The sequence below is a fragment of the Podarcis pityusensis genome (assembly GCF_964106645.2).
Source record: "Podarcis pityusensis genome assembly, chromosome: 9".
NCBI classification, from domain to species: Eukaryota; Metazoa; Chordata; class Lepidosauria; order Squamata; family Lacertidae; genus Podarcis; species Podarcis pityusensis.
The window spans coordinates 48,032,148-48,056,277 of record NC_138034.1 but is presented as its reverse complement, the minus strand read 5'-3'; the positions used below and the strand labels follow the sequence as shown (position 1 = coordinate 48,056,277).

The 24,130-nt window shown below is 43.1% G+C and overlaps 1 protein-coding gene and 1 long non-coding RNA gene across 7 annotated transcripts in view; one reads left to right on the top strand and one right to left on the bottom strand.

The window, feature by feature from the left end:
- LOC308485903 overlaps positions 1-24,130 on the bottom strand; it is a 133,243-nt gene that overhangs the window by 53,170 nt on the left and 55,943 nt on the right. The gene's annotated exons all lie outside the window — the stretch shown is intronic.
- Positions 1-24,130, top strand: part of LOC308485876 (uncharacterized protein) — an 86,719-nt gene that overhangs the window by 23,793 nt on the left and 38,796 nt on the right. The window contains exon 2 of one of the 6 annotated variants that reach the window (XM_081022121.1): positions 10,438-10,581. The exons of the other annotated variants lie outside the window; for them this stretch is intronic. Coding sequence (XP_080878247.1) covers positions 10,509-10,581 — 73 coding nt within the window. The 5' untranslated portion in view covers positions 10,438-10,508. The remainder of the gene's footprint in view (positions 1-10,437; positions 10,582-24,130) is intronic. 6 annotated transcript variants of the gene reach the window in all.

Here is a 24,130-nt window from a genome sequence, read left to right as displayed (position 1 = left end):
CTCCTGAAACCGGGGAGGTCAGCTGCAGTGCTAGTCTCTGCCTTGTACTAATTTTCCAGCTTCCCACAGGCAAGCTTTTGCAATGTTAGGGTATCTTGCCAAATCTTCTCTATTTAGGGTAATAACATCCTTACCCTTTACCTCCCATTTATGTCTCTGTGTTTAATGTTTTTAAGTTCATCCTGGAGCAAAGAAAAGTATGTGCACATGCTCCATTATTTCTTTTCAAAACCTCTGTCTCTTATCCCACAGAAGCCAGATTTTGCTTTCCCTTCTGGGTCTAGAAAGAAATGTTTTGTACTACACATTTTCTAATCTAAGTTTGACCATCTAATTTGTTTTATTTTTCTTTGCTGCTCTTTGGAGAAACTGGTGGGGAAAGGTAAAGCTTTGAATCCCCAGGTGCTATCAGCCTGAAGAATTCAAAAGCTAAAGCTCAGCTTGGCCCTCGCTTTGGGGTCCCATCTGCACATTTAAAGCATTACCATGCCACTTTAAACTGTCATGGCTCCTCCCAAAGAATCCAGGGAAGTTTAGCTTGCTAAGGGCACAGAGAATTGTTAGGAGACCCCTATTGCCCACACAGAGCAGTTTAACACAATAAGCTCGGTCTAAGATCTAGGCCACTGTGTCCAAGATCCTAACAAGGAAACCAAAACTGCACAGGAGTTATGGAGCTGTTCCAACAAGTTTCCTTGCCTACCTGCCAAGCTTTTAAGCAGAGATAGAGAATGCCCATATACTTGTGAAAATCCCCATCTCTGTGGGAATTCCTGGTCTGAAGGCAGGCACTCCTCCTTAGAGAAATGAGTCTCTTCTTTTCTATTGAGGCACAACCTCTCCATGGAAGACATAGCCTTCCATACCTCCCCATGCCGCTGAGCCCTCCTCATCCTTCCACAGTCTTTAACAGCCTCCTTTTCTCTGGAACTCCTGCCTCATCAGTAGGTCTGAGTGCATTCAGTGGCAGAGGCAGGAGGCATTGTCAAATGGGTTCTGCTCCATTGTCTCATCCTTTTCCTCCCCATTTAGAGTCCTCTTCCTCAGGTCCCTCACACTTTTGGTCTGAATCCAAGTATTCAGAGGGAATCATGACACATGCTAAGGTACTGTGTGGTGAAGAGAGGGTTACTCAATCAGACCACCACAGCTTAGCAGCTAGAGGAGCCTAGGAGAGGGACCACCCCTGGGTCCCAAGAGTCTCACAAATCCCCAGGACTCTTCAGTCAGGAAGCTGATGACATAGGGGCTCCTCTGCAGACCACTAAGATGCTTGTGAAGATTAAAAGCGTCACAAGTCTGATGCTTTGAGCCAGGCTGGGGTTATCCAATCAAGGCACGTAGCAATCCAAGCTCTGGCTTTGGTACCAGGAAACTCACATGGAGGAAGCGGGAAAGTTGGCTCTTAATCTAACAATGACGTTGGAGATCAATTAAATTTATTAATAAAGTGGTGGGCCTTAGAGCAATCCAGTTTCTTTGTCACAGGTCGTAATTCTGAGATATTTGGGGAAAGGGAATTAAGTGTGCTTGCAAGTTCAATATTATGCATGTATTTATTTTCCTGGGAAGATCTTGATGACTACTATCCTGTTCTGCATTCTCCATGCTTTGATTTCCTATAACATCTAACATGAACAACTTCTGTGCAATCAATAACTCTCCTTCAAAGCAATGAATCATAAGCCACTAGTTCCTGTTATTGCCTTCATCCTGCATGCCATCCTAATTGGTACTTTCAAATATGTGCTGCATTCCAGTAAAATAGTGTTTTGGTGGTTTTTTTTAAAAAAGAATAATGGGAGAAAATACAACCATTAAAACGATGAACTAGGAGTAATTGCTCAAGCTCCACATTAAACCACCTTAATGGCTTTGAGTAATCCATTCTACTTTCTTTTCCTGAAGTATCCTTTAAGGGGGGGCAGTAGGACAATATTTTGACACTTGAACAAATCTATCCCCCTCCCCCCAAGTAATGTGGTTAACTGTCTCAAATTTTAGCCAGTGGAAATTTTCCTCCCATAAAAGAATCTCCACGAAGCTTCCAAAGCCAGTTACTTCATCCCCGCAGCTGGCTGGATGGGAGACTTTCGCGTGTCTAACTATTTTCCGTGTATGTCAGCCATTAAATCCCCATCTCCCCTCACCCCAGCCAAAGTTTAGGAGCAGGTGCTAGCCTTTTGCTTCCTTTCTGTTTCATCTGTGGGGAATAGGCTGGAGAAAGCCGACTAATTAGAAAATTCTACAGGGAAATTAATTCAGCAAGCAGCTGTGGAACAGCATTTCATTATAACATGCTATCTCTGTCTTTCAGCAGGGTCCTGCTTTCCTTGACAAGTAGCTAGTCCCCTAGACATATGACATGATGCAATGTGACCATAACTGAATAACATGCTCTTCTTTGCATGAAAAGGGAACTCCTCATATTTTAATGGGCAGGGGCAGGGGACGAGGGCAATCAGAAGCTGAAGAAGTGTAAATAGTAGCTGATCTCTGCAATAATGTAAGGATATTTTCTTTCAGTAAAAAGCACTCACAAAATCCAGGAGCATGCTAACTGGTCAAGCTGCTGTGTTGCTTCTTGGTGCAGGCCAAGTAATATAGGGCCATCTTAGGAGGTGACATATGGATTGCTGGGGCAAATGATGAAGAATTAATTCAGAGCTGCCAGTCCTGGAGTGTAGGCAGCTGGGAGCAGAGCCACCACAACATTTTTCTGCCGGAGGCAAGAAGGCACCATTACCCCCACCCCCCATTCTATGTAAAAAATATGACTGGGATTATGGTTGAATCGACACTGTTTCAATATTGGGAATGGGACAGCATCCCCCACCATGCATGAGGGTGGGCAGCTGGCTAATTTAGGAGATGCAAACAGATTGCAAAGCAAACAAACTGAAACAGGATGCTGGAAAGATGCACACCAGAGCATCTGATTTTGGACAAACACTGTGCAAAACAGGCTTTAGGCAGAAAATTTGATGTGCTGTTGTAAAGAATGATCTGCTGTTGTAAAGAATAATCTATTGGACAATGTCCATATCTGGAGGACTGGGTGGGAAATTCAGAGATTTTTAATAGCAGTTCTGTCCCTGCTTGACACGGGTGGCGCTGTGGGTTAAACCACAGAGCCTAGGACTTGCCGATCAGAAGGTCGGTGGTTTGAATCCCCATGATGGGGTGAGCTCCTGTTGCTCGGTCCCTGCTCCTGCCAACCTAGCAGTTCGAAAGCACGTCAAAGTGCAAGTAGATAAATAGGTACTGCTCTGGCGGGAAAGTAAACGGCGTTTCCGTGCGCTGCTCTGGTTCTCCAGAAGCGGCTTAGTCATGCTGGTCACATGACCCGGAAGCTGTACGCCGGCTCCCTCACAATAAAGTGAGATGAGCACTGCAACCCCAGAGTCGGCCACGACTAGACCTAATGGTCAGGGGTCCCTTTACCTTTACCTGCTTGACACTTGTGGAATTTGGTGGAACTTATTTTCTGATTCCCTGTTGGTTGGATGGGTATAGACAGAACCTTGCCTGCACCTAAAAGGGCTCTTTGGATGGCAGACATCCACTGAACAGAGAAACAAAATCTATGAGTTCTGCCAATTAAAATGTAATTTTAATTTTCAGTTATTTCCCAAGATGTGAATAATTAAATCCAGTAATAAATAGTCATCTCAAAGTGTAGCTGATAGAATGCTGCAACTCTGTCCCTTTTAAAAGCACAATTCTACAACCTCTTTAATCTCAATAACTATGAAATATTTTCTCATGCCCTTTCATGGATCTCTCAAATGCCACAACAATAAGAACATGCAGAATGAGATGTAATAAACCACTAGGGATGTGTTGACTTTTTCAACCTGGTGGTTTTATTATTTAGGTCAGATCCCAGCCTTCTGACAATAAGAAGTGTTTAAGAAAGTTGCAGTCAACAGTTAAGTGTGCAGACCTTTAATTCAAAGTTGGGGTGGGGAATAGTTTGGTTAACTAATTCAACTTGTTGCAACAGCAGGATTCTTCAAGTTTTGGTCACAAGTGCCTAAAATGTCCACTCCATAAGTACCTAATACATGACCATGGACAACTCTGTGTTGATAATTGTGCTCTCACTACAATAATTTAAAATGTATAGCACTAATAGCATGCTTGATGTTCTACTAAATACCAAAACCTCTATCCTATGGGCTTACAAGGTACAGTGGACAGGTAAGAGATAATTGATTTCCAGTGTGTAAAGGAGATGGGGTTAAGTACAGTTAGAGATGGTAATTCATACATTTATCTTTTCTATGACAGCTCTGACTGCCCAAATAACACATTTGCAAGGAAAATTTATAATTGTCCATGGGTACAACTTACACCCCTTGCATGTGCTTTTTCAGCTGTTGTGATCTGAAGTGGTTGTACATCTGAAGGCTAAATAAAAGAACCATTCTCCCTATATGCATCAAATGACCTCATTTCCCATGTGCTGCAGAATTCTGAGCAAAGCTAAATGCATAGAAGACAGACCAATAGATCAGCTTTGCAACTATCAGGTACGACAGGATCCTGTGTGGATTTGAAACTACTCTTCCATGTGAGCAATGACCCCACTTCAAGTTGTAGGGCTGCGTCATGTATCTGGAAAACCTACTAATATAAATCACTTCTGGTCTGAGAAAAAAGACTAGTAAAATCATACACTAGGCATATTTTTGCAGAAAAGTGAACTTGAGCAGGATGGAAGAAGAATCCCAGACATGGGTTTAGCTGTGGTTTATGTTAGCATATAATTTATAAAAGTTAGTAATAAACATGCCTCACTGAGATTGGCAAAAATTAAAGTCAGGGAAACACCACAACTGACTGAGCTACTTGCTTATATGAAGCAGACAGATTGGCAGGCCTCATACTTCAGGTTTTTTCAGACTACCCAAAATAATGTTATATAACTCAAACCAAAATGTTCAAAGCCGATACAGACAGACAGACAGACACAGACACACACACACACACACACACACACACACACAGGCTTCTAATTTTAAAAATAGAATTTGCGTGCCTAGATAGTTAAAGAATGTTAACTTTTTTGTTAACTGCTTTGCACCCCAACAGTTTTTGCCTGGCTGGAATGTATACTTGATATTCCTTCTCCTGATGGATATAGATTTCTAAACGTAGTTGGGCCAAGCAAAGTTAAAAAATCAGAGTCTGAAAGCAGGGATGAAAACCAGATTGGCAAATGTTCCAAAGACATCAACATGCTCTTGAATGTTCACGTCCACTGTTATGCAAAAACCTTTCCACAAAATAAAGAGACTGAAGACAGGGCAGTACCTGGATGGAAAGTAGAGACAATGTTTTGCAGAAATGGAGAAAATCTTCGACATTTGCAAAATCATTGGGATAAAGCGGCTTTCATGTCCTGGCAGGTCACAGCTTTAGTACTCAATAAATAGTTTTCTGGCTACGTTTGTGATAAGCAACACATCAGTGCCATCTTAGTTGTGTGGTCCATGTGGCACTTTGGTCTGGAGGACAGTCCAGACTGCCCATAGATAGTTATACTGAGGCCTCTTTGACATTATCCAATATGTGGAGCATAATCACACGCTCCCAAGTTCCTCTCATTCATATCTGAAGTGAGCCCCCATCCATAGTCCTCTTGAATCAAACCAAAGACCGATCTAGTCCACTTTCCTGTTCTCACAAAGCCATCCAGAAGCCTATGGGAAGCCTGCAAGCAGGTCACAAAATCAAAATCACTTTCTCCACTTCAGTTCCCCTGCAACTGGTATTTGGAGCCATGCAGCTTCTGGTACTGGGAATGGTACACAGACATGATGGTTAGTAGCCATGGATCTATAAGTGTACATGTGAAAGGCTCTCTCCATGAAATCAGGGGCCTGCTTTCTCAGAGCAAGAGCTCTTTGTGTGTACAACTGTCCTCTTTCAGACATTATCATGAATGCATGGGAGTTGGGAGCATGTGATTGGGCTCCCCCTGCATCATGTTTTGCAGAACATCTGAAGAGGTTCTACTACCCTTACATTGCTCATTTCACATCTCTCTTTCCTAAAAACTGGGCTTCTCCTCACCAACTCATTAGCAAATCATTAATGGTCACCCAGGGACGTGGGTGGTGCTGTGGGTTAAACCACAGAGCCTAGGACTTGCCGATCAGAAGGTCGGCGGTTCGAATCCCTGTGCTGGGGTGAGCTCCCGTTGCTTGGTCCCAGCTCCTGCCAACCTAGCAGTTCGAAAACACATCAAAGTGCAAGTAGATAAATAGGTACCCCTCCGGCGGGAAGGTAAACGGCGTTTCTGTGCACTGCTCTTGTTCGCCAGAAGTGGCTTAGTCATGCTGGCCACATGACCTGGAAGCTGTACGCCGGCTCCCTCGGCCAATAAAGTGAGATGAGCGCCGCAACCCCAGAGCCGGCCACGACTGGACCTAATGGTCAGGGGTCCCTTTACCTTTTTAATGGTCACCCAGTAATGTCTGGAGTGTAACTCTGAGAAACAAGCCTTTCCTGCTTTATAGAGCTTAATGTGGTAACCCCCATTACCTATTTTTTGAAGACTGTTTGCTGCTGTCAAGCAGACAGAGATAGGAAAGCTTTAGGGACATTTCTGAGATTTCTCTTTGCTTCTTGCCTTGAAGAGTCTGGAGTACACTCTGTACCAGCAATCTTCCTGACATCCTTTACTGTTTTCCTTCCTGGAGCTGATCTGATATTTTAAAAGCTGGCCCCAAACAAAGTTTCCACTTCAAATTTAAAATAGATAGCTTTATAAACGCAAGGAAGCTGAGGCTGCCAAGAGTCACTTGCCATCTTTTCTGAGCTGAATGTACTTGAGCATTGTTGCGTCTTAGTAACCTTGCAGCTGCTCGCTCTGCTGTTTTCTCCTCTTGGTTGGTTTGGATTCTAGGAGGTATTTCCACCCACAATGAGAGAAGCAAAATATGCACAGCACATTCTGACCATTTTGCCATCACTCTGCCTTATGGCATGCACATGGGAAATTGTTCGTGCTTCCTTTCTTGTGGCAACACAAGTAGCACATATTCCTGCTTGTTCTGAGCATACCTCCAAGCATTCAAGGGGAAGAGGGTAAAACCTGCCATTTCAAACACAAAGCTTATTTTAGGCCAGGGCACAGCCGCTGAACTTGTTCCCAAAGTTTAGCTCTGGTAATGAATGTCAAAGTTGATTTCCTTGCACAGTGAATCACCACAACCAGCAGTTTAAAGGATCCGAGGGTTACAAGCCAAATCACCCTCAAGTAGCTTCTACTGGAGCTTCTCCAGTATACAGGGAAAGGTACACACAAATGCAGCCAACACATATACCTAACACCTCCCCATCCAGCCTGTCTAGTCCTATTCTCTTTTGCAGTATAGATAGAGGCAAGAAGTTAATCGTTCAAATTCCAGTACAAACTGGATCATCATCTCCTGGACAAATTAAATACCCACAGAATTTCTCACTTTCCCCAATTCTTCCAACGCAGTTCCTGCATCAAAACTGTACTGGAATAGTTATAAATGCATATCTTGAGAGAAAGTAATTTAGAAATGCATATTGTGACAGAAAAGAGATTCAGAAAAGTGTGTTTAAATAGACACATGCTTAAATGCAATGCAAGGGATTTCTGCATGGTGGGATTGATGTTATCAGCCTACATGTTGTGTTTGCAGACGTCTTTGTAATGCAGAGTTGGTCTGCCAATGGGCCTGGTGCCTGAAGCCAGCTCCCTGTAGACTATGCCCTTGGTGATCCTCCTATCTTCCATTCTGTGGACATGCCCAAGCCAGCATGGGTGTCGCTGAGACAGAAGTGTGAATTTGCTGGGAATGTGGGCTTGGGAGAGCACATCTTTGTTTCAGTCTCTTGTGATGTCCAAATCTTCCTGATGCAGTGAACGTGGAAAATGTTGAGGTGTCACTTCTGGCAGTTCTAAGTTGTATCTATAGTAGCGACCAGAGGAGGAATGACTGCTGGGAGGAGTACAGAGACCAGAAACACCATAGTGCATCTGCAGCAGCACAACAGGACACCTTCATCTGCCCCAGCTGCAACAAAACATGTCTGTCTCATTTTGGTCTCTGGCAGGTCCTGTAACCTTCCAAGAGTTTGACTTCACCACAAAAGGTGCATCCCTCCATTGTCTCTCAAGACAGATAGGTGCCGACATGTTAAATGCAATGTCTGTTTGGTTTTTTAATGCAGATGATTGGAAATGGAATGGAATGGACTCATGGATGACCACTGGTGGGAAATACAAGTGGGCAAGAGTCTTGTGGAACTCATCTTCTCTTTGTGGGCTTCCTATAAGCTTCTGGTTGGCTACTCTGAGAACAGGATGCATGTTGATTGCCCTCTTAGAAGACAAGCAAGCCTGAGTTCATTCTGTGCTTTAGCTTTTCTGACTTTGTGTCTACACGTGCTGGCTATTTGTTTGAATTCCTCTTTGGTGGTTCCCCCCTTTTCCATTTTTTGTACACATCCTTTTTAAATCTTAACTCAGTTAAAAGTTCTTTAGATAGCCACCCTGGCTTCTTTAGGCACCTTCCATGTTTCCGTCTCATTGGTATTGCCTGAAGTTGTGCTTTTACTATCTCCCTATCAGAGCTTGCAGGGCAGCGGTTTGATCCATCTTTTAGATTTAGGGGAGCTAGTCTCAAACGTTTGTTGGGGGAGACCTAGGTTTTTATGGGGGGGGAGTTATTTGTCCAGTCTTCACGCTTTTTATGATGGAGGACCGCTGTAGCCACCCCCAACGACACGTTCTCAAGATGGAGGGGGAGGGAACAGCTGCAGTCACCTGCGGTTCCTGCGCAATGTTTCCATCTTGCCAAAGGTTGCAGGCAGCTTTACCTGCAGCAATTGCATGTTGATTGCCCTCTTAGAAGACAAAGTCCAGCAACTGGAGGAACGTGTAGCTACGCTCCAAAGAATTAGAGAGCTGGAGCTCTTCTTGGAAGCAACAGAGCACACCGTCTCCACCAAGGAGGAGACAGGGGACTCCCCTGAGAAGGAGGCTAGTTCACCAACACAGGAGCCAGATATATGGAGAAACGTGACTCAAAGAAGTAGGAGGCCCAGGGTTCGCTCACATGGAGGAGAGAGAAAGGTTGTTTTCTGCTGCTCCAGAGAAGCAGACACAGAGCAATGGATCCAAACTACAAGAAAGAAGATTCCACCTAAACATTAGGAAGAACTTCCTGACAGTAAGAGCTGTTCGACAGTGGAATTTGCTGCCAAGGAGTGTGGTGGAGTCTCCTTCTTTGGAGGTCTTTAAGCATAGGCTTGACAACCATATGTCAGGAGTGCTCTGATGGTGTTTCCTGCTTGGCAGGGGGTTGGACTCGATGGCCCTTGTGGTCTCTTCCAACTCTATGATTCTATGATAACTAGATGTGCCTTTGGTTTGACCCAGCAGCGTTCTTCTTATGTAGCTTACTAGGTATAATGGATATGCCCTGTAGCATCCAACTCTGACCACAAGAAAGTTCCCCAGAAATGAAATATGAACACAAGCCTTGATAGACCTTTTCTGGAAAGATCTCCTTTCTATTTTAAAAGCTATGGGCATTTTGTAGGTTCTCCCTACAACTTCCCATCTAAGCAGGAAAATTGCATTCACATCTGGTTAGGGCAGCTTTCATGTGGAATTGGAAGCATGCTTCTCAACATGTGGTCTGGATGAACATCCGGCTTTCTCTTTGATTTACGATTCTGTTTAGGAAACCTCTGAGCTTTATAATCACAAACCCAGAAATGAAAATATAAGAAAACAAGCAAACCCAGGGAGGGAGAAGGATTGACATGAGGTAACATTCCTTGAGCTGTTGCACGAGACATTTAGGACCAAACAGGATGTTACATGCAAACATGTGTGACAAACCCTTAGTGACCCTAAGGGAAAGCAGCTTGGGGAGGTGGTGATGTGAAGTGGAGATGCAGAACAATTCTTAACCCATTTTCCTGACTGTTCTCCACATCAAATCACAACCCAGGTCTGAAGCTTCTCTGGCATAGGAAGTTCCAATTATGTGTTTATAAGGGGGGGGGGAATGCTCTTTGGAAATTATTGGGGGCTGAGAAGAGAGGAAACTGTGGGCAACAAAACCCATCCTCCACTCCACATTGCTAATTTCCCTGGAAGTGAAACAGCTGTTGAGTTGTTGCTGCCTCAAGTTCAGCCCTTTGATGATGGTGGTGATGGAAGGTCTGATCTTCAATAAACTTGACAATCAAGAATTTGTTTTGTCTAACGCTCAGGTGCAAGCTAGAGGGTATATCTGTGTCCTTAACTGCAACGTTCTTTTAAATTTTAAACATATTGACAAACGTAAAATGGTACAAACACACACACACGGAAGTATAGTTGTTAGTGAGGCAATGCAAAGAAAAAAAGTTGGAACAATCTCGTTGTGTACATTATAGGTCAAGGTGAAATCAAGAAGACAGGGGGGAAAGCTAAAAGAAGCATCTCAGGAGTCAAAGAGCATCTACTGATGAGACAATGGAGCAGAGCCCATCTGAAAACCCTTCCTGTCTCTACCTCTGAATGTGCCCAGATCTATACTGGTGACAAAGTATTAACTCTCCCTTTCATGATGCCAGGGTCCAGATGGTGGCGGAGCTTCAAGCTCCGGCATGGGTGTAGCTGGTGCGCATCCCGGGGGCGTGGCGCGTGTCCTGGGGGTGTGGCATGCCACCTGCAGGGGCATGGCATGCTTCCTGGGGGTGTGGCGCCCAGCACATGGGGGGGCAGCCACAATGGCACCCAACCAGGATTGCGCTGCCAGGGCGGTGCGCTCCCCCCGCACTCCTCTTCCTCCGCCAGTGATGGTAATCTGCATTTTAAAACCCCTTAAAGACAGAGATAATGGTGCTTACACACTGTCTAGTATGGCCCACAGTGCCACAAAGTTGCCACAACTTGACTAAACACAATCTGGATTTATCTTACAAAAATGGGTGTTTAAATCCCTTTGATGGTGTTGCAAGGCTTTGCTTTACAACACAACAGACAGTTGTAATTAATTAATTACAGTGGAATCCAGCAGCGTTTTCTGAAGGAAAAAATTCTACAGCACAAAGATTGCATCTTCTAAGCACCCAAACGCTGATATCTTGCTGCTGTGGAAATGCAATTTCCTTTCAGTAAGTGAGTCAATTATAAAAGTGAATACAGTGTGTAATATAATGTTCTGCTATTTTAAATAATGCACTGTTTGTTTTACTTGACTTGTGTAGTCTTAAAGCCAATTTTTAAAGTCTGAGCTGCCTTGAGTACAGTTTATGTAGAATGAGGGGGGGGGGATATACATAATTAGTAGTAATAGTTGTAGTAATCATAATAATATGGTTGTCATAATAATATGGTTGTCATGATCATGTGATGGATAATGCCTATGGCATCAACAGTAATTATTTTATTTATAAGAGTATTTCTAAACCACCAACTCATTAAAAAAAATATAATGGCAATCTAAAATATAAACCCTAAAGCATCTTATAAAATTCAGAAGAAATGACCAACAGTGAATCAAACAAGTTCTGTAAAAATGCTTGGTGAAATGTTTTCAGTAGGTGATGAAATATCAAAATTGTGCATGCCTGCCTGATTTCAGTGTGAACAGTGTTCAAGAGGTATTGGTGCCACTAAAGGTCTTAGCATAGAAACTAAAAGAATCTGAAATCACTGTAGTTCATTGAAGAGAGTTACCTCCAGATTATTGAAGTGATCCGGCTGTTGTGTAAGGGACATGGTGGTCCTTCAGGTAACGTGATTCTAGGCTATTTAGAGCTTTATACATTAACAGCACTACCTTGAAGCTAGCAGAGCTATCTGCACCAGCATAATATACTGAGAGAGAATTGTCCTAGCCAAAAGCTGGGCCACAGCCTTTTTTCACCAGCTGCAATTTCTAAACCAGCCTCTAGGGCAGCCCCACATACAGCACATTGCAGCAGTCCAGTCTAAAGTTTACCAAGGCCTGCGCCACCAAGGACACTTGTGCCTCCAGTGACAGTGATGGATAGAAGAGTAGTAAGCTAATTCTCCCCTCATGGCCGTGCTATTTTCTGAGGATTTGTAATTTATTTATATTTTTCTTGCCTCAATATGCAGTTTTGGGTTCCCATGAGCTGAGGCTGATGGAAGTTGTAGTCCAAAATACCAGCAGGGCATGAGGTCAGCAAAAGATGATAAGCCCTGTGAGAAAACACTGGGACAATGATTTAGTTTAATTTAATTTATTGCCCACCCTTCACCCGAAGGTCCCAGAGTGAGTTACAATTTAAAACACAACATCGAAAATAGTTTCCAAGAATTTGCAACCACAAAAATAAAGCAGCAATGGCAGCTCCTGGGTGAAGAACAACCCCATTGCTTTCCTTATTTTACTTCTTTTGGAAATGTATATGGTTCTACCATAGCCTAGTCCATGGGTAGGCAAACTAAGGCCCAACCGCCTTCTAAATCCAGCCCGCAGACAGTCCGGGAATCAGTGTGTTTTTTCATGAGTAGAATGTGTCCTTTTATTTAAAATGCATCTCTAGGTTATTTGTGAGGCCTGCCTGGTGTTTTTACATGAGTAGAATGTGTTCTTTCAATTAAAATGCATCTCTCGGTTATTTGTGGGGCATAGGAACTCGTTCATCCCCACCCCCAAATATAGTCTGGCCCCCACAAGGTCTGAGGGACAGTGGACCAGCCCCCTGCTGAAAAAGTTTGCTGACCCCTGGCCTAGTCTCTTTCTGCATGTCTTGCCTGAGTATGAAATGTATGTGCTAAATTTACAATGTCCAGTGAGTAGAATAAAGTGAGTCTGATTCAAATTAGTCTAGATTGGTTCTGGGTCTCTTTCTACCAGCCATGCAGGAAATCAGGTTTCTGTTTCTGTCAATTGCTCAGCCCAGCAACTGGAGCTGAGGTCAGTCTAGGGCCGCTTGTGTGTGGGAGGAGTGGAAGAAGGGATCACTCTGGCATGGCTTGTTAATCTCCTATTTGGATGCTGAAAGGGCTGTTGATTCCAATGTCGTGTTGTCCTCCACAGAGGAAAGCAAGTGAAAAATGTTAGGTCGGAATGAAAATATTCCAACTGGATTTTTGCAAGGAAGATTCATGATCAGCAGGACTCTGAAATCCCTGCCTGCGAATTCTTCCTCAGTGACATAATTCACGGGTGCCCATGAAGCCTGCCAAGCCCAGAAATCTGTCAGCAACACCCAGACTCTGCCATTGGTCCCTGTGCTCACCATCATGGCTCATCTCTTCAAACAGCTGTTTCCTTTCTACTCTGGTATTTTTGGAAGCGTGTTTCTTGTCCCTCTCCCTCCCCAGCACAATGTAGAAGTTGAAAACTTAGTAAATAAAACGTACATCCTACTGGGAAGTCAAATCCCATCGCAGACGGACAGATTTGCTTAACCCATAAAATCATTCTTGAAAAACTATTATTTTGGCTGGTTCTAAAATGTAGCAAAGTTTGGCTTTTCTTGGCCTTGCCCAGCCTGCTTGCTTAGGGGGTATTCACTCTCCCCTCAGCACGCATATGCAGTTCCCATTACCATTAAGAGGGATTTAAATTTACACACAGACATCTAAAAGAGACTCGACCACTTATTTTTAATGTCCCAATGCCAACTAAAGCAAAGACCTCTTGCTTTCTCTCAAATCTCTGCACTACTAATTGAGAACAATGCTTATGCAAGACTTCCTTGGGGAGCTTGGGGCCTGTGGTTATACCTAGGCTGAAATTCAAATAAGAATCGCAGCTGCTTAGAGAGGAGTTTTGGATGTCTTCAGTTGAGCTACAGGGAACTGCTTCTGGAAAATTCCAGCCCCCTTGAAGCTTATATGATGGGCTTGACATTTAACAGATAAACAGAGCTGAGTACTTCCTGCCCCCACCCCCAACTCACTGGTCTTTGAAGTCAAAATGATATCTCTTAAAATAATAAACAGTTGGACTCAAGAATAGACATAGTCATTCCCTGAAGACAGGATGCATTTCTTTTTTTGAGAAACGTAAGCGTTTCTCCGACTTCCCAGAGAAAAGATAAGAATATCTGTTTTCAGAGCACAAGCCAATGTAGCGAGTATTGCGTCCAATTCTGGGCACATCGTTTTAAGGAGGATATTAGCAAATTGGAAAGGGTTCAGAGGACGGTAACAAAGGCAGTGGTATGGAGAACATTTCCTTTGAGGAAATGTTGAAGGAAGTGGGCATGCTTAGCCTGGAGGAGACTGAGGTGGGGACACACACACACACACACACACACACACACACAATTGTACTCTGCAAATACCTGAAGGGCAGTCATATAGAAGTCACTGCTGCCTCAGAGGGCAGGACTAGATTGAATGGGTTTAAGTTACAGGAGGGTAGATTTTAGTGGAATGTTAAGAGACCTTTCTCGTTTATGAGAGCAGTTTAACAATGCAATAATGGAAGTGACCTGCCCTACAATCGTCCCCTCCAGTTTGGCTTTCAGCTGCCAGCCCAAGCATCACTGGGAGCTGTCCAGGGTTCTGCCATGACCTTAATATCTGCCTACCCCTGAACTCTTGTCTACTTAGTCTTTGGCCACCATGTGCTGTGAACACTGTTTGCAGTAGAACACAACATTGTGCCAGTGTAAAGGGAGGGAGGTTGACCAAGTATAAAGGGGTGGGGAAGGGTGGGGTAGGGGGTGGAGTGTGTGTGTGTGTGTGTGTGAGAGAGAGAGAGAGAGAGAGAGAGAGACCAACATGAGCAGTGGTGGCTGCCTCCAGTTTACCTAAAAGAATATCTATATCTATGTCTATGTCTAATCTATATCATCTATATCATCTATACCTATACCTATACCTATACCTATACCTATACCTATATCTAATCTATATCTATATCTATCTACAGACAGTAGTCAGCTAACTCATTCTACCAGTGCAAAGATCTATGCTTACCCAAAGGAATTTCCCCCCTCCCTCTTACCCCATGCCTACCCCAGAACAGATTTCGTGCATATGCAATGGGAAGAGGGGGTAAATTCCATTGTACAAGCATAAGTACAGTACAAAACTTCAGAATCCTGCTGAGGCAGGTACCATCCTTTGTTTATCTTAATTTATTAGCCGCTATGATTCCTATACTGGAAAAGATGGTTGGAAATATATTTAAATAAATAAAGCAAGCTGGCCTACTGCATAAAAATTAACCATATGAAATTAGATGAATTACTGCTTCTGTTTCCGATGAAAAATACACATCTCCTCCCACCCCTAATACTGGATTTGCTATATTTAAATCCAAAGAAAATATTTGTGTATCTATATCCCATGGTACATGCATCAACCCCAATTTTTTATGGTAAATGTGCAGGTGAACTAAGGAAGAGGAGAATGCAAGGAATTGACAAAGAAGGAGTTTTCTTTGCCACATTGTGAGTTGTCTTCTCCTTGTAGAAAAGAGGACTGAAGGAAGAGAGAGTCTTGAAAAAGGGGGGAAAGAACCCAAAGTGTCTGACTTGTTGCTGGTTGGCTATATAGTGCTCTATTTGTATTGGCAGGAAGCTCTGAGTGGCTGAAAGGTGGTCATTAACACCCTGACACAAAGTGCTGACAGGGTGATTATAAGATTAACACCCCGTGTTATATTAACAGTGTCAAAACCTCCCTCTTACCTTTCAGTAAAAAATAACAGTATGAAAGGAAACATTAAAAAGAACAGCTTTTATTTTAAAAAATGAGCATTAAAAAAAAGTAGGGGCATGTGGTAAAGAACAGGCCTCTCTGTGTGGCACACAGAACCACCTGACAGGCCTTCTCCCACTTTCTGGGAGTACCAAAGTGCTTACAGTGGTACCTCGGTTAAGAACAGCCCTGTTTACGAACTATTCAGTTTATGAACTCTGCAAAACTGGAAGTAGTGTCCTGGTTTGCAAACTTTACCTTGGTCTAAGAACAGGATCCGAATGGTGGAAGGGCACCGGCAGCGGAAGGCCTCATTAGGGAAAGCGCACCTCAGTTTAAGAACAGTTTCAATTTAAGAACGGACTTCCGGAACGGATTAAGTTCGGAAACCGAGGTACCACTGTATAGCACTATGATTGCCACATGGCTGAGAAGAGAGGAAGCCATCAGTGAAGTAGAGGAAAAGAAATGGCCAGGAATGGTCAGACACAGTTAGGCCAGGACCTTGTCTGCAGCATTTTACTTCTGGGTGTGTGGGCTCCTTTTTTTACATGATAATATGTGTTTGTTTGTGTGTGTACATGTTTCCTACTATTTCAGCTTAAACTTTTACAGTAGTACCTCAGGTTAAGTACTTAATTTGTTCCGGAGGTCCGTTCTTAACCTGAAACTGTTCTTAACCTGAAGCATCACTTTAGCTAATGGGGCCTCCTGCTGCCGCCGCGCCGCCAGAGCACGATTTCTGTTCTCATCCTGAAGCAAAGTTCTTAACCTGAAGCACTATTTCTGGGTTAGCGGAGTCTGTAACCTGAAGCGTATGTAACCTGAAGCGTATGTGACCCAAGGTACCACTGTATATTCATTTCCAACCTGCATTCTGAAGTGGAATATGGGATAGCATGTACTAACCATGGACCCTCCAGGCAAGGAGAAGTAGATTTCTTCCAAGTGACCAGTTTAATTAGCATTCCTCCCAACTGGTCTGCACACAAACTTTGGAGGGCGGTTATATGAAGTTGACTATTTATTGAGCATCTATTGTTTATGGTGGAGAGGTTTTACAATGCTGCATCAAGCAATTGTTATCCCATATTTTCCAGTGCATTTCCTCATTACTTTTCTTACTTCAAAAGTCTGATTTTGGAGGGGGAAGAGCAGGTTTGTCGTGCAACCTGAATTTGGCAGTACCCAGCTGAATCCTACCTGAAAATAGTGAGTCTGATAGTACCTGCAGGAATTTATATTATATTAGAGACAGGACTTACCCCTTTGTCTCTCACCACAACTATTTACCTCAGTTCATCATATGGTGTTTTTTTTGCAGAAGTTAGTTCAGGTACAGGGATCTGCCCTAAATCTTCCACTGTGAAGACAGATGGAAATAATTCATTCCCTGCAATCTCCTTATCCTCCAATGCATACCTTTGACTTACTTGTCATCCATGATTCCACCTGCCCCTATTGCCAGTTTCCTACCACTAATTTATTTACAGATATATTTTTGTGTGTGCAATGTGATCCTCAAATTCTTTTTCATCATTCCACATTGTCTGCTTTTATTTATTTTGGCCAAGTCTGTGTTCCTTTTCGTTCTCCTCATTTAGACAAGGCCATCAACATTTTTATGGAACTCTTCATGCCTCTAATCTCTTCTTTGACTCTGCTTCTTAATCAAACCAGCATCATCTTGGTCCTTAGGATACATTTCCTGATCTTCAGCTGAACTTCTATTCTAAAATTGTGTTTCTAAACAACTCTGAAGCATTTTGGAGTGATTTGACCCTCTTCACTTATCAACTTCCTTTTTGCCATTTTGGGGAAAGTTTCCTCTCCCTAACCTTCTTGTTTTTGCTTCCCCACAACCCTGCTTCTATAGTATCAAAGGAATAACAGACACCTTTTTCAACCATGGGTTTAATGTTTGGATTCTGCCTTTGGGCAGAGGATTTGGACTAGCAACTTTTGGGTCCTTTCCATATCTATGATTCTGTTATTTCCTCTTGTTTTTCAAAACAGCCTATTAAATGTTTCTTTAGAGAGTCTGGAAAACACGCCACAGCTTGAGGGCTAATTTGCACATCCCTTTCCTCAAGCAACTCTTTGCAAATGATGGCACAGGGTGCTATGATTGCTCATAAGTCTACCAGCAGCAATTGCTCAAAAATATCCAGTTCCTGTAAAAACAGCTATAGGTTAAAAACCTTCAGAGCAATGAAAAGAGTCATTTTAGGCCTGTGGTTTTTGGCATTGAACTGCTGTGAATGTATAAGCCGTATAAATGTTAGCTTTCTAAATAAACATAACCTCTGGTTTCATGGAAGCAGAAAATAAAGTTGAAACTTGTTCTTTTTGCAAAACAATGTCTCAAAAGGAGAATATATCTCAACAAGTTACAAAACAAAAATTCTGCCCACTCTGTATCCTCAGCTAATGATTTAGTCTTTCAGTTGTGAAAGAGTGGGTAGAGGTTTGGGCTTGTTTGTGCTTGAAACAGGTTTTTTAGATGTCCCTGACACCAAATCATGGGTAGTAAACTGCTGATGGAGAGGGTTAGGGAGGATCAACCAAAAGCAGTCAACCCTAACCCTTATAATGCTCAATGGATGGTTTTGATTTCAAGGTAGCTGATCATGAAGGAATATTGCCACCCCACAGACAACAGGCCATTCTAAAGTGTTACAAAGCATTGCTTTAATCTTACTGGGAGCGGGACTGCGAGTGGCCGCCGAGACCATATTACACTGGTCCTTAAACATCTACATTGGCTTCCAGTATGTTTCCGAGCACAATTCAAAGTGTTGGTGCTGACCTTTTAAGCCCTAAATGGCCTTGGCTTCCATCGTTCAGCCTGGACACAGTGACGGAACTTCATGCTCCGGCACCAGGGGTGGAGAACAGGTGGGGGCGGGGCTGGTGCATGTTCTGGGGGCGTGGCGCCAAGCGCGGGCGGGGGGCAGCCGCAATGGCACCCAACCAGGATTGTGCTGCCGGGGGCAGTATGCTCCCCTCGCACCCCTCTTCCTCTGCCAGTTCCTGGACACCAAAGTGAGGTTACAGGGAACCAAGCAGAGGGCCTTCTTGGTAGTGGCACCCACCCTGTGGAATGCCCTCCCAGCAGATGTCAAAGAAATAAACAACTATCTGACATTTAGAAGACATCTGAAGGCAGCCCTGTTTAGGGAAGTTTTTAATGTTTGAAGTTTTATTCTGTTTTTAGTCCTCTGTTGGGAGCCACCCAGAGTGGCTGGGGAAACCCGCCCAGATGGGTGGGGTGTAAATAATAAAATTATATTATTATACCTAAATGTCCAGGTAGAAAAACTGTTTCACATGTAACAATTCTCTGTCTCAGGCTTTGCTATTTTATGTATTTATTTATAAATAATTGTGATACTGCATTTCATTTTAAATATTTACAAGGTAGGTCACTAAGAAAACAAATGTTGTTGTGGTGGTGATGGTTAATTTTTTAATAATAATAATAAATAAAATAATAAAATTTTATTTATATCCTGCCCTCCCCAGCCGAAGCCAGGCTCAGAATTGTACCGCACTTTTCACTTCCATAAAGAAGTTGCTTAAAGTGGCTCCCACTTTTAAAATACAAATGAATAATAAACAAACAAAAAAGCAGTACCACAATCAATACATTAATCAGCAACTGAAGCTTGTTTATAATTACCATCAGAACACAAATAAAGGGGAAGATAATCTAACCTCTTAGGGCAGGGAGTGCCACACATGGGAAGCCACCACAGAAAAAGCTTTCTTACATGTTTCTATCACCATCCAAAATATGCTCATAAAGCCCACCATTTGTGAAGATCAAAATAATGCTTATTTTATCACTGCAGTTTACCACCCCCATCCCCCCGCCCAAGTAAACAATTGCAAAATTGTCATTATTCAAGGGATTCCATTGCCATTTGGGGGCAGAGGTATGAAATCTGAATCAGGGTCACTTGCACTTCATTAGATACATGTATAAACCAAGAGCATTCTTTGATAAACAGATACTACTGAGATCCATGGGAATATGGAAAAGTCCTCCAATGTGCATCCATATCAGACCTGCATTTTATTATATCCAGTGCTATTTTTCTAGAAAAAGAGGTGCTGGAACTTAGCACGAATGCCTGCATTGTTCTCTTATAATGCCAATGGTGCCCACCTGAGAGGTACCGGAACTGAGTTCTGGAAAAATCCCTGATTATCTCTCATGTTTTTAAGTCTTCTACGTTATACTTTTAGCATGTATGATGGAGCCACATGTAAAGAACAGAAAACTTTGTGAATTGTCCTAAAATGAAGAAAAGGAATAAGCCTCCAGGGTAGTTTCTCACATTCCATTTCCATCAAGATCTAGCACTTCTGCCATCATGTATCATAGCAGAAGCATGACAGTTAGCAAGCAAAGATACTATATTTTGACTTAGGCATCCTCTGTCCTCTACTTGGCTATGGCCAGCATAGCATACACATGAATGTGGATATGTCTTTGATGATGGGCACTAACAGACCGAAAGGCTTCAAGGTATGTTGATCCCAGTTATTTATTAAATGGCAGCACTCTTCATTCTCCAATTGCTTTTACTTTACTTTTGTCAGATGAGTGTACTTCTGACCAACCTTAGTGCTACCAGAAAACACCCTCTCCAGTGCAACTGCCAACAGAGGAGAGGGGGTGGGAAATATTGCTCTTTCATTTTTCTTCCTTTGCAAGGCCAAACATGCTGTCTTTGGAAAGATTTCAATCCTGCTTTAATTCGTTTTTTAAAAAAAGTGAAACAAAAATCACCATTTACATCGTTGACAGCTGGCAGGTTTTATGTGTTCTTACTATTCCTGCCAAGTATTTTTTAATTTTTTTTTTTAAGGTTTTCATTCAGCTCTGTCACGGATCCTTGGAGCACTGGAAGTGTCAGAGTCTGATCACACTGCAATGACATACAGTACCTTCAGGCATGAAGATATTATGCTAATAGATTGGTGTAAAGGAAGTCTCCTTTTTACTTCAAAAACGGTATTTTAAAAATACTAAAAATAAAACAAGAGAAATATACCAGGAGGATGAGGGGTTCCATTTCTACCCTTCACCCATCAAGTGCCAGAATATTTTGGTTAATCATGTAATTATGTCCTAGCATGCTTAAGAAAAGACATAAAAAGGTTAAATGATCTAGTGCTTCCCTTAGGTGTCTGTAGTCTCTTAAATAATTGTCAAGTAGTATTAAGAGGAAGGATTTGCTTGTGGTTAAGGCGGCATTCTTGCATTTAGGAAATCAAGCTTCAGTCACTGTTTCTGCCCTAGACTTACACTTAAGACTCTGGGCAAATATTTGATCTCTCTTCATTTTAAAGAGTTTGCCTCTTTAAAAATGAATATAACATGAATCTGTTTATTACATGCATTCAGGGAAATGGTTTGGTGTTGAAAAGATAGGTCTTCAGTACAGGAAATGGGGCAAGACCTAAGCATCTGCAGTTTGCCAATGTACTTGCAATTGCACGCATGGCACCTGGCATTTCATGATGGCATTGCTGAGTACACTGTCACAATTCTCTAGAGTGTATTTAGAGTGTAACTAGAGTTCTAACTCTAACAAATTCTAACTAGAGTGTAGTTAGAAGCTGCCCTCTAACTTTCTGGGGACCTGCACTTTGTCATGGCTTGTCATGGACTGGTTGGATACAGAGGAATGGGTGGGTGGGGGAACCCACCAAGGAAATAAGGCTCAGAGCCAGGGGATTGGTGGTGGGATGATGATGAGTGGTTCAGAGGGAGAAGAGAATGAAGACTGGGCAGAAGAGGTGTTGGAAGACTGTTATGGCGAGGCAGGGACTTTTGGTCTCAGCAACCAGAGATGAGCTGTTGTGCTTATTAGACCCGACACTCAGCCAAGTAAAGATCATGTTTTGCCACTAAAGAGTTAACACCAACTTTGAATGGTGTGATTTATGGCTGGCTCACTCTTTGACACGTCTTCAACATGGAGCTATGCAGAAGATTCAGGTAACTTGCTGTTGTGTGCCTCTGTATCCAAGCCACACCAATGTGGAAAGCCAGAGCATACAGTTGTATAGAGAGCAGATACTTATAGTCAGGGCCAGCCCAAGACATTTTTGTTCCTGAGGCAAAGGAGAAGATCATACCTTCTCCTGCTATTCCATGAGTAGTTTGGCATCTCAGTCTTACTTCAACACTGGCAATGGGATAGCATCCTTAAGTGGACCTGAGGGCAGCGGGCTAGTTTAGGGAGCATATGACGGGCTGTGGCACACACACCACTGGCTTCCAACAGAAAGAAATGGCTGGAGGAATAGCTGGAGGGGCTTCTCCTGCTGCTCCCCATCATGTGCTGCCCCCATCATTTGCTCCCAAGGCAGTTGCCTCCCTCTGCTTATTGGTAGGGCTAGCCCTACTTACAGTCAAACAAAAGAAGAAAGCCTAGCTTGCATCAACATGGAACTTCATTCAAATGAGATCTAAGCCAAGGGACAGAACATTAAAATCCTAGTGTTAAATCCATAATAAAGCATGATCAACAAAAGCAACAGTAAATGGATCAGCACAGAAAAGCCAGAGGTGAACTATTTCCCAAAGGCCACCTTAAAAGGGCAACTTCTTCATTTATTTCTTGACTACATTACATTAGGGAAATATTCCTGCAAAAAAGAAAAGAAAAGCATCTTGGGCAAGGGCTGCATATGAAACTGCATGCGTTAGGACAGGGGTCAGCAAGGCTTACCAGGCATGGGCCAGATCACTCCCACGGAGATCCTCTGTGGGCCGGACCAGCACAGTGTGACACCGGAAATCGTGTCTGCGCATGTCTGCTGTGCTGGAAATGGTTTTCTGCGCAGGTGCGATTTTCAGTATCTGGGCATGCGCAGAAGCGATTTCTGGAGCCACGGAAGAGAGTCCCTGCACCACACTGGGCCGGTTTAGCGCAGCACGCTGGGACTTGCCGAGCAGGCGGCTCAGTTTGGGGGTGGCTCGTGGGCTGGTTAAACAGCCTCCGTGGGCCGCTTCTGGCCCATGGGCTGCAGGTTGGGGACCCCTACGTGAGGAGAATGAGACCTCAAAGGCATGCAAATTGTCATGCACACCTTTAAGATAAAATTATGCAAACTGATGGGGAAACGGGGCAAAGTGAATCACGAGAAGGTAAAACTTGCAGATTTGTCCACCCCTAGGCAAGAGCAGGTCTGCTGGAGGGAAGGACTTTCCCAGACAGCATATCTGCTGCAGCTGTTTGTCTGCTTCACATGGCAGTCTAGAGCGATTACTAACCAGATTACCAACCAGTTGTTAATTGTCTGCCTATTTGAGGTGTGAGCAGCTCACCTCCAAATAGCCATGGCAGAACATCCCAGGAATAATTGAAAGAGAAAGACACAGAAGGGTAACTTATGCCTCATTTTCCCCTGGTGTAGGTGTGTGTGCGCACACAGCCCCCAGTGTGATACAAACACACTTCATGGCTCTCTGCACAGTTTTTCCTTCCTCTTTCCATTATAGGCACTGCCTCATATGGCCCTCGAGGTCTGTGCGAACTGCTAGTCAAGCCACAATTCCTTAAAAGGACCTGAGCAATTGACTGTATTAATGAAACAATTAAATTGTGCTCCTTCTATCGTGTCACAATCTAATCCAGGCTCTGCTCTGCTTTGCAAAGGATGATACAGAAAATTCTGGGAACTGCATGAAGTCTAATCGCTTTGGGCACTTCTCTCCCCCCCCCCCCCGAACGCAATAGTGAAAAAGAAAAAGAAAAGAAAGAATTGGGCCCCATTCCCCAGCCCAATGAATCAAAAGAAATTAAATCAGCAGACAAATGCTTAAACCCCCTAAGGGCTTTCAGCCTCTTTCAGTTTTTGCAGTTGTTTATACTAGAATGCCCCCCCCCCCTTTATAAAAAGAAAAAGAAAACCCTGTGATACAACTCCAATCCATAAGAACAGTATTTCTATAATTTCCAGAGGCAATTGGGAAAGTTACAGCAGATTTTAGAGCTGAAGGCTCAGTTCATTCAGGAACAATGCCAGATCATTATTCTTGGCTTTCTAAAGTTTGAAAATAGCTTAGGGGCATGAGATGTTATGCACTGCTTGCAATATATTGCAAAGAAATACCTATCTTGTCAATCAAATGATGTTTGTGTAGCTCAACTGAGTTTTGTTTTTGTTAGCTGCTCTTTAAAAAAAAGCAGAGTTTGAAGATCGGCTGCCCCTTATCATCAGCAATGAGACTAACTCCGGGTTGCAACACACAGACCACAAGGATGACACATCTTGGCACTGATGCACAGAGGCCCATAGGCACAGTCTTCTCTTACCAAATGCAATCATCATGGCATGTGTGTCTCCTGGAGCTATTTAACTTATTAAGCCAACAACTACTTAAAATGGCAGGTTGCTCTTGGAAAAAATCAACTTGCTGATTTCTGT